At 36.4% G+C, this 11,367-nt stretch overlaps 1 protein-coding gene across 3 annotated transcripts in view; it reads right to left on the bottom strand.

Moving 5' to 3' along the window:
• Window positions 1-635: 635 nt before the first annotated feature.
• The window catches only part of FANCC (FA complementation group C), a 73,148-nt gene continuing 62,416 nt past the window's right edge, over window positions 636-11,367 (bottom strand). For 2 of the 3 annotated variants that reach the window (XM_074931849.1, XM_074931850.1), the window contains 5 exons: window positions 10,578-10,653; window positions 9,684-9,765; window positions 5,812-5,983; window positions 2,777-2,977; window positions 636-1,003 (listed from right to left, as the gene is read on the bottom strand). In XM_074931849.1, coding sequence (XP_074787950.1) covers window positions 860-1,003; window positions 2,777-2,977; window positions 5,812-5,983; window positions 9,684-9,765; window positions 10,578-10,653 — 675 coding nt within the window. In that variant the 3' untranslated portion in view covers window positions 636-859. The remainder of the gene's footprint in view (window positions 1,004-2,776; window positions 2,978-5,811; window positions 5,984-9,683; window positions 9,766-10,577; window positions 10,654-11,367) is intronic. The other variant, XM_074931851.1, reaches the window with a different exon arrangement.

The following is an 11,367-nucleotide window of genomic DNA, read 5'->3' as shown; positions in this document are numbered from 1 at the left end:
AAACCTAAACAAAGAAGTAAGCAAACTGCTTCTGGACACAAAAGGAAGGAGAAGAGTTGTAACCATATGCTCTCTAGGAAATTTGTCCCTCAAACTGGTAAGTTTCCTTATGCCTATGTTGTGCTTGCCATTTTGTCTGAATGAAAAAAAAGATTTCTTAAACAAATAAACAATAGCATCAGTCATGAAACACTGATAATAGGCTCTACTGACAGCAACCTTCTACCCGCAGTATCTGTTGAGAGAGACTAGCTGTTGGTATAGTACTTTGCAGAGAACACTGTCCTGTGAAAGCTGCAGTACTGAAAAAAAAAAATTTAGCAAATCTGAGAGGAGTTTCACTTTAGAAACATTTTCAAAAAGAACTGAAGAGTTCAGGAAACACTGTTGATTTCCTGAGAACAAAAAGTACATTCACCATGAATCACTAACTCTCACCTGAGATCATCATTAGTTTCATAAAAGCAGAATTATGACAAAACATTTTAGGAACAACTTACCAACCAAGCTACTGAATATGATTTGCTAACAGAACCATGTGTAATTTGGGAGAAAAACAGATCCTCAGCCAGATAAACAAGGAGATGAGTGAACTGATTTAAATGAGGTCTCTTGTTAAAAAACGTGCTCAGAACAAAATTTGCAACCATCTTTAATATTTACTGTTATGTTCTAGAAGGTTAACATTTCCAAACAAGGGATTATCTTCAAATATATATGAGGAAATACAAAGTTGCAGAAAATGCTTAAGTAGTTGTTTTCCTACCCTCAGTAACTTGCAGTGCAAGACATTAATCAAAGTCTGACATCTAGATAAAGATCTGATTTGTTAGCTTGATAAACAGACAACATTAAAAATCTAAACTTTCAATGTTAGTTTTTGAAGAAGTTCATTCAGCAGCTTCACAGTACTTTGATTTTCTTCTCCAATACGGTTAATTCTGTATGCAGTACGGGTAAGAATGCTACAAACTTCTTTGCTTGTATCAGTTGTCTCAGTAATCTGAAGGGAAAGAGAAGATTGGAAATAATGCAATAATGTTGCTAAATATTAATAATTTTAATATTTGCAACAAAACCATAGATCTGTCCATCACTCCTGAACACCTGAGATGCTCAGGTCCAAAAGCAACTTCTGCCCAAGGCATCTCTTTCCATACATCTTTGTGGAGCTGAGAAACTTTGAGATTTCTACTGTTCTCTCAAGTGAAACAGATCAAGAAGTCAAAAAGTTTTTAAAAGAAACACAAATGGACAGACAGTGTAACCACTTAGAAGTCATCTCCTTAGAAAACAACTAAAAACGCATGAAGGTTTTGGGTGAGAAGACCCTAAATTGCAATTTTGCAGATCAGGAGGGATTTTACACCACATTATCTGCTGTGTTAATCCCAAAGTTTACCATGCTAACAAAAACCACTGCCATGCATCCCAATTTGGTTCCGCATCATTCTGCCTTTCATATGTTGTCTTTCAGGCCTCTTCAAATCACATGGAAGGCCTAGCCACACATTAATGATTACACAGATAGTCAAAATTAATCAGACCAGCATACTCTAGACTACAACAGTTCTTGACCACTCTGCACTGGGGAATACTCAGATTTTTGAAAGTAGTCATGCTGTTGTCTAGGAAGAAACAAGAAATTGCCTTCGGTCTTCTTGTAGAGGTTTAAAGTAGCAAACTAGTATATTACAGCATCACCGCTCAACAGCGACACTCCTCAAAAGAGGAACTAAGACCAGCAGACTGTGAAAGTACATACAGCCCTCCTAATTTTATCATTACGCTCTTATGCTACAAAGAAACTGATGTTCTGTGAACTTACACCTAAAATGCTAGAAATATCGTAGCCCTTCTTAAACAGAAAAATCTTATGTCTGTTTAGTCAGCCAGAAGGAATAATCACCAAAATAGGTTTCCAGTTTCCTGGGTCATAAAATCACACTCCTTACACATGCCATATAGCCTATACAGATGGAAAAGCACACTGCTGCTTAAAGGAAAAACTTTTAAAGCGCTAAAACCACACACTGGCCCTAGATCTGCTTGCACAGGCTTCTACTTCTTAGAAGAGTAAGGTTTTAGAGAGGAACAAATTCCTAATCTCATGCTGAGACAGTACTATTTATCTTGAGAGACACAAACACATTTTGTTGTTTGCACAAAATTTACCTGAAGACTGTCATCAACAATAGCAAAATACTGTGGCATGCATCCCACATTTTACTTCTCTTCAGACTTTTCACACCCTAAGTTATAGTCTCTCAGGTCTTCCTTCTTTTTTTCCTCTCAATTATCACACCATTTTCCCCTCTGGCTTTGCTAAAGCACCAAGCTTCTGCCTTAGCAATGCTAACTCTTAGTAACTAGCTGTTTTACGTACTGGCAAACAGAGAGAAGACAGTTCCATCATCTCTGGAGCAACTGGATAATAAAGGGAGTGATTTATAACTGGGAAAAGCAAAATGTTTGCACATGCTCTCTGTGCCAGGTGCAAATGAACTGTAGGTATCCCTTAACTGCAAGCTACTCCAACTGTTTCTGCAGCTGTATAGTTCGGATGCTAACCTTTTCAGTGAGATTTTGTCAAGAAAGAAAATATTTTGACTGTAGCTTAAATAGGTATGTAGCAGGTTAGGTATAGTTGTAGTCATGATCTTCTTTAATTCTCTGTTATGTGTTTTCTTTATTAAGAGGTAGGAACTTAAATTCAAAATAGAAAAAAAAACATCTATTTTACTTAAGCTGAAAAAAAAAAGGAAGAAACACTTACATGGTAAATAAATTCCTGGGCAATCATATGTCCACCAGAAGAAAAGAGCAAAAAGTTGGTAAGAAGATGTATTATAAGACGCTGGTTACAGCACTGCTCTATATCCATTATACTATGTACAGCAGCCTCCAGATCTTTGACAGAAAGAACTGTACAGCTGAAGAGCATCATTAGATGATTGTAGACTGCTTGAGCTTCTACCTGTAGGAAACAATTTCAACAAATGTGGGATCAGAGAAGAGTAAAGGTCATATCTATCATATTTTTCCTTTGGATTTATTTACTAATAGGAAACTGAATTCTTGGCAGAAACTACCCAAACATGAAAACAGATTGAATTTAAGCAGCAGGAAGAACAGGGAAGGAAGGGCCGTACACATTTCTCTTACGCTGATTCATACACACATACAGAGGTGGACAGAATGGATTTTTTAAGTTTCTTTGGTCTCGCAAATTAAGCAGGAAGGGCATCAAGCCAGGATTTGACCTTTTTTAATAATAAAAGGAAATGGAGAAATTCCCTCAGAAGAACATGGTCATATTTTGCATTGTGGGAAAAAGAACAGAGGTTCCTCAAGGGCTCATTTCAGCATTGCTGCTACAAATCAATTAAATCCCCATGCAACCTGACCTTGGCTGATAAAATGTTCTGGTAAGAATGAAGTTTTTTTCTTCTTCCTGTGTTGTTTGCAACTTATGCTTTTACCTTTTGAGTTAGCCAATAAAAACTAATTTTTACTGGTAGCAGAAAACAGAAGATTTTGGCACCTACACAATGGAAAAAGAACTATAAGCAACTGCTGAAAAAAAATCCTAACAATTCTGTTCTCTATGTTAAAAATAAGCCAAACAAACTGGTAGAAAAAACCCAAATGAGTAAGTGCAAGAACAATGGAAAAATATACCACGACAGACCCAAAGGAAAAGAACACCTGTTTCTCAACCGTATTCATTAGGACAATTTGTTTCAGTCATTTACCTAACCTTGCTTTTCTCATCCCTGTCCTATTAACAATTCCATATAAAATAATCTGAAAAAGCTGTTATTCTTGAATCATATCCACAGTTACACCTGAGGCAACAAATGATACCAGAACCTTAAAAAAGGTAACTGGAATTCTTCAAGATTCTTCATCCTTCTGTGCATCCTACTCTTGGTGTGCCTCCATCCCATTTGCCAGAGACTGAAGATTGGTAGTAGTATGCTCTGCTCCACGAGCTCGCATACCCTGTCAGACTCAGTACCAAAGTTACTGTGACCAACCTCCAAGTTTTGTTCCTCCAGTGTTTCAAGAGTCTAGAGGTACAAAAGGACTCCACCAAATTAATAAATATTGAGAAGCAGAATATTCAGTCATTTCTGCATGAGTGAAGTCTAGTGAACAGCAAAAGTAGACTTTTTCTTCTTTAAATCATGTTTTTCATTCTTGCTGATATATAAACTGCTACCTAAAGTAAGTAGCAGGAAGACAGAATCATAAGTCATGAGTGCACACCTTTTCCCACAAAAATATGCTGAATACAAAGTCCTCTATCTTTGCCTTCATTCTGGCATCAGCCAGAAGTTCCCATCCCATCTTAATCCTTAACTGGTGAAGGATGTTGAGGAGAAAACCACTTCATTTTAAAGAGCTGAGAGCTAACCTGCCAAAGTACAAATTAAAAGAAAAACAAATATCCAACTAAGAGCAGAAGGTTTGCATGAACTGTGGGAATGCTTCTGAAGTAGCATGACCTGTGGGAAAAAAAAAGTCTTACTTGAAGTAACTAAAGAAAAAAAACCATAATGAGCTGAAATATTAGACCTCTGGGAACAGATGAGTAACTACATGGGCTGTCAGTGGAAAAAGCTTTTTTCTCACTGAAGTTTGTCATACATTATGACAGAATAACAAACTGATAAAATAGGGGACACAAAGGGAGAGGATATGGATATGGGACAATGTGATTTCATTTTATGGTGCTGGAGTTAGAACAAGTGTTCCATACATAGATCTGCACTTAACAGTCCTTCAGTTTCACTCACTCATGCTTATTGCTTAGGTATTGCCTTCTTTCCCAAAACTGCATTCTAAAACTAGCATTGGTTTCTTTATCCCACTGTAGCTCCAACCTAACTTTGCTCAGCCAACATCCCACCGCCACTCCTAGACTATAAGAAATTCAAGAGAAAAAAAATTTAAAACTGATTGGGAAGTGCGCTTGCATTTGTAGTGCCATCTGGGTGGCGGGAGGGGAAAGGAAGGAAATAAAATATTGCAGAACACACTGTTGTACATGAACCATTAGATATAAAATGAATGCATGTTGTTTTACCAGCATGGTGTACTGATCTGCATTTTTAAATCAAACAATCCATTTTCAAAGTAAGAAAAACTAGAGATGCTGCAGCCAGATTCTGAATCTGGGCTTTGTAGATCAGACTGCTTGGGCTAGTTCAAACTTGCACAATAGGTCTAAATTAAAGGCTTTCATGTATTTGCATGCATACACAGACATCTTCATGCAATACACTGCTTCCTTCTGTTAGAAATCTAGCATATGGGAATAAAACATACTTGCTACAATCTCATACATGCCAAAAAATCTGTAAACATACGTAAGTGAAATCAGAATAGATGAGCAAGGTTAGGATTCAGAGTGCTTCAACTGCTGTTGTGATTTCTCTTGTGTTTTCTTCTCGGAAGATGCCATAACACAGGAATGCTGAATGCTGCCAGAGTAACTTAAAAAATACCATTCCTAGAGCAGTTTTACTTCTGATTAAAAGTGCCCAAGTTATCCAAGAAAGCCAAGAAGGTGCTAATCTATATAATATACTTTAAAAAGAGGAAAAATGTTTTCTAAATGTCACTAAGAAAATCCACAAAAATCCTCTTTCAACTTTGCCACTGCAACAAAATTCCCAGGAGACCTTGTAAAGCCAATACCTTCTCCAGTGTAGACCCTTCATTTATTGGTGTGCAGTATTTGTTTTATAGCAATAAGATACAAACAAACTGCTTATTGCTGTTTACTGTCACTGCATTACCCACCATTGTTTGAGTCCTTTGCTGATTTTCATTCTGAGGACAGTAGTAAAATGCCAGCAGCCACAGCAAAGCATCTGGTTCTACAGCAGCCTTCAGTAATTGTTCTGCTGCAATATCCAGCCATTCTCCAAAACAAGCAACCAAAAACCAGATTTCAAAAAGGTCAGCAAGAGAACTGGAAAATAACAATACAATTAAGTATTTCTTGTTATTTAACATTTTAAAATGTCTCAAGTTAACTACAAAGGGTTCTGGCATGACAATAAGAATCCTTAAACTACTCTTCAACAGATAATGCCCTACCTGCTAAGTAAACAGCCCTGTACTACTCTGTTATCTGCACTCACATTCAAAAGAGACACACTCAGTGCTACTAACAGATTAACTTCATCAGTAGAACTGTCCATAACACCAGTTTCTAATAAACTATGACAAAATATTATGAATTAAAATATACATCATAAAATTACACCCTGTCATTTTATAGTCTCCCACTGATGGATTTTCAAAACTTTAAATCATATCTTGAGTGTTGTATTCTAACATACTGTTGCCTTATACTGTCTTCTAATTTCTCACTATTGCTTTCTTGGGTTATTTTATGGTCTTTGATGATTCATGAGGCACATGTTTTTTGGTAATTCATGATGAATTACATTTAGATGGACATAAAGTTTTTAAGGATATTCCTCTCCTGACTTAAAATTCAGGTCCTCTTTGATGAAAATTTTGAAGGTATTTACAACTGGGTTACTGTAGTAAGAAAAAGAAAGGTGAGAATGGACTGTAGGTCATCACTTTGTCACATGCACTCTTCTAAAGTCAATACTAAAGAAAAGAGAAGTAATGAGGAGATGCAGCCTAATGGTAGGCACCTCCAAAGTAAAAAGTCAAACTGAGTGTGGAAGGAGGACAGACAGTAGGACAGCTGGAAGGAGATTAAGAACCAGGAACAATTATTCCTCTCAAGTTTGGCAAAAGTTTGAAAAATTATAAGGTTTTTTTATGTTTTATTCCTGAGGACTCCAAGAGCTCCTGCACCACCCTTCCCAGGAAACTCCAAGAGATCTTTGAAATTTCAGGAGTTGATGAAGTTGTCTGATACCAACACATCATCTGGGGAATGTGACAAAGCCCTAGTTGAACTAAACTGCTTTAAGACTTTTTGAAGAGGTGGGACGCACAGTTTTATGCATGAAGGCGTGGTGTGTGCAGTGTTCTATGTCTGGAGGATACTGGTGACTGATGATGTCTACAGGTATCCCAGAAATTGTTGATCCTGTAAATGACACTTTCTATACGCCACAGAATCTCAGGGCCTCAAAATCCTATTCCTAGGACACAAATCCACCACATCAGTATTTCTGGATAGGCATGATCACTGACATCAGAATGACATAGAGTCATGGAAAGAAAACAGAGTACTGAGGTGATGGCTGTAAAAGTCATCATTGTTGATATTCCACTGCTTTTGTAGGGGCAGCAGCATGGCTCAGACTGCAGGGAACTAGAGCTGTATAACAAAATCTGAGACTGAAATTCCTTAGCTAAAGGAACACGATCATCACTGGTAAAGTCTCTGAAGCTACTAGAATCTGGAAAGGCAACATTAAAAACCTTTGAAAAACAAACATATGTGACAGTGGTCTAGGACAACAGCCCTCCCATCAGCAAAATAATCTATGTCTCTGATCATAATTCAGTGCTGTAAAATGTAAGTGGATAGGCTAGCTTTGAAACCCAGTGATTTACAATCAAAGATGAAATTTAATTAAAAGTTAATTACTGAGACCAGATAACTATACTTAGTGTAATATTGACAGCATTTATGAATGGAAGTGTTCATAGCTCAAAGGGTAAATACAAGTCCTTAAACTTTAGGCATTAAACTAATTTTAACAGATACTTGGCAGAATAGCATTTAGTCCTTGCATAGAGAGCCTAGGCACCACTGCCTTACAACTCACCATAACTTTCCAGTACCATTGCAGAGCCTGATTTGGAGTTGTGTACCCTCCACTTCTCACTGCTGTTTCTGCCTGCTCTATAGTGGCACCTATGTCAACAGCTCCACTGTCATTGCCAAAAGTATCCCTTAATTTTTTCTGGTACTTCCCCCCACAGAACGTACATCAGTTGCTTTCTGGTTTAAAATGTCACATAACATTTACTGTTCACTGAGATGACTACATATAACAATAAATAATGGCACAGAAACAATCTGTGCCATTAGAATTGCTTAGAAGTACACAGAAAGCACCTTGCTGTAAGATTTACATTTGGTGAAAAATAAACCCATTGAAAAACAAGTTATATAAACAGAGAGCATTGACTATGGGAAGCAAGAGGATATGATGTATAGTAGTATTTTTTGCTCCTCTGTTAACCTTATTAAATAGAAAGGATGCAGAATCAGGAATAAAGCCATAAAAGAAAATTAAATACAGTTTCCTCATGGATAGTAGTATATAAAAACTTAAGCCAGATCATTTTCTTTGTAACTGAGAGGCATTTGGTAGAAAATATAATTGTTGCATGAGTTCTAAAGGAAGTAAGAGGATATTCTGGCAAGTACAATACTATCAAGCTAGTGTACTATCAAAGCAAAGGGGGAAAAAGACAATATAAGCCAAGAAAGGGCTAGGCAACAAAAGGAGAACAGACAGGCTTCTATTATTGTAATACATATGATGGATGGTATTTATTTTATTTGCTTGTCCTAAGTTTGAGTTATGTGTTTCTTTAAGAAGCCAGGGTCAGCTACTGGTCACACTCCAAGGGCGGAAGATTTTTGACAGATTTCAGGGACAAACAGGCGAGACATAGCACTGAACTGCAGCTCATACAGAAAGTGAGAAGCTGCCAGCAGACAGCCTGGCCACAGAGAGAACAGCAAAAAGCTTTTTTCTGCTACTCAATAACAAAAATAAAAGCCTCCATGAGTTAATTGAAACCAAGCATAGATGCAAGTATCTGTCTTCCAAGAGACAGGCGGACGGTTGTGTATCTTGCTTTGCAAGTCTGTCTGCCCTAGGCGTTCTAAATTTCTATTTAAACATTTCAGGTTTTAAATCAAAATTAAATCAGTTTCTTTGAATTTAAAAGCTCTTCACCATTCTTTGGAAAGCTCACTCTTGGGGCAGATCTAAGCAGACTCATATCCTACCTCTAGCCAAGTCAGGTCTCATCACACACCTGATAACAAAGAATTACAGGGCATCAACAGATATAGATGTATCTTTTTTCATTCTTTTCATATAATGCTAGAGCATCTACTATACCAAAACAGAATTCCTGTAGATAAACACTATCATTCATTACAGCAACTATTTGGACAAAAAAAGCTAAGGGCAACAGGTTAGAAACATGGGGTGCCAGCTCAAAGAGTAATATAACACAAACAACGATACTGCAGTCTAGCAGTCGTATCTTTATTTAAAAAATACAGAAGTTTGAAGTTTGGATGTTTGCACAAGCCTGAAGAAAGCCAATACAAGTTCCTTCAGAAACAGTACAGCTCACAACAGGCTCTTTCCAATATTAGCTACTTTTCTGGTTGTAAGAGTTCTCGTTATTCAATCCAAAATCAGTTTAAAAGTTTTGCAGGAGAAATTGCAGAGTAGGCAGGTAAGCCTTTCTGTTATACAGCCATCTATTTGCTGAAATAAAAAGAACAAGATTTTGTCTACTCAGAGGCTTATTGGTCAGGTTTATAGGTGCTACAAAGCTCAGGTTCAGTAAGTAATCTAAGTCCTGTTCTTTAAAACAAAGAGAGAATAAGAAAATGATGACATGTAGCCAGCAAAGACTTCAAACGACATGATTTTTCATGAAGTAACATATGCAAAGGACAAAAAGTTAGAAATACTGCATACCTAATGTTTGTATCTTCTACAAATGCTTTAAGCATATCTGAAATGTGTTTCAAGTGTTGAGACCAGCATGTAGTTGGCAGTCCTGAGGAGGAAGGATGAAAATAAAACTCTTCAAATTTTAGTCTGTCCAACTAGATCAGAACACTGAAATTAGCCATATTAACCTAGCATTAAAATTTGTGCAACTAGCTTTAGTTATCACAAAGCATTTAAAATTAATTTTTAAATTTCCCATTTTTTAACAATACCTATTACTGTGTTTCTTAGAAAAATTCATTAACAAAGCCATATAAGTACATCAAAGAATACTCAAACGAGGCTGATGTACCCTTGTGCAAATGCTGCCTCAATATTAAGATGTAACCAGTGGAGTAACATTCTCAGAGGCTCTTGTACTGAGCTGAAATTATTGCTCATGAAAAACTGTACCATATTGCACAGAGGTTTCTTGACTGACGAAAAAGGGAAACCTAAAAAAAAATATTAGGTTTGCAATCTAAAACATCAGCAAAATTCAAGATTCAGAGACAAACAGCAAGGCTATTTCTGGTAATATACATATGAAAATATTCACAATGACAGTTTCTAATATTGTAAGATAAGAGTATTTAGTATTTTTGCTACGCCAGTAACTTGGTTTTATTCCTGCAAAATTATGCACTCTGTTATTCACTTGTGGTTTAATTTTCTTTAAAGTTACATCTGTAGTATTGTTACACAAGAATTAAATGTTGCTGCAAAAAATATATTAAAATAATATAACTAAATACTAAGTCAACACACCCTATTTAGGAAATGGCAAAATTTTGTCTTCATCCCTTTTAAAGTTATTTTAAGTCATTTACAGACCATGCAAGTTAGCTAATGCTGAAAATATTTCATGAAGAAACTTACCAAAAGGACATCTGAGTAAAGCTGTTACAAGAGGCTGGTGATGATAAGGGAAGTAGGCCTTCAGTGGAAATTTATGCTAAGATACAAAATCAAAATCATTATTTCAAGATCTTTCTGGTCAGTTTTCAAAACAAACCCACAGTGAATAATATCATCTAAGGTAGTAACTAACAATATAGACTGAAGCAAGAGAATGGAAAAGTAACTCTACACTTAATTTTAGGATTTTTAATAATGAAAGAAGGCGAATATTTAGGAAAAACTTGCTTAGAAAAAAGTAGTTATTTATCATTTTTTAAATACATGCATTAAAAAGGATTCAGACTATGAAAAAAATTACATCTTAATATTCTTAGGCTTTTCCCCTTCGCTCTTAATATGCAGAGGTTAAAAGAGACATAATTAGTTTAATTCCATTTTCCAGTGTAAACAGGTTCACAGATCATATTAAACTAGTAATATCTAAAAAATCTGAAAGTGTGACGTAGATTAATACTTTCTGTTCAAAAATGGAAACCTAAATTTCTGAGGATCAGCACAAGGTGGGGTAGTTGCAGATAACAGACTTGTCCTCTATTTATCTGGGTACATGTGATTTGTGTATTTGTGAACACTGCTGCTTGTGTAATTGAGACTAGCAGCAGCATACATTTAATCTTTTTGTTCTGCAAGCATTTACTACAGGCAAATCTGCTATGTCGCATGCATGTGCAAGTGCAATATGAACTCCCTTTCAGGTGTACTGAAAACTGGCTGAATGGTCAGGCCCAGAGGGTGGGGATCACAGTCT

This window comes from Athene noctua, chromosome Z (assembly GCF_965140245.1).
Source record: "Athene noctua chromosome Z, bAthNoc1.hap1.1, whole genome shotgun sequence".
Classification (NCBI taxonomy): Eukaryota; Metazoa; Chordata; class Aves; order Strigiformes; family Strigidae; genus Athene; species Athene noctua.
The sequence above is the reverse complement of the archived record's forward strand: the minus strand, read 5'-3'. Positions and strand labels throughout refer to the sequence as shown.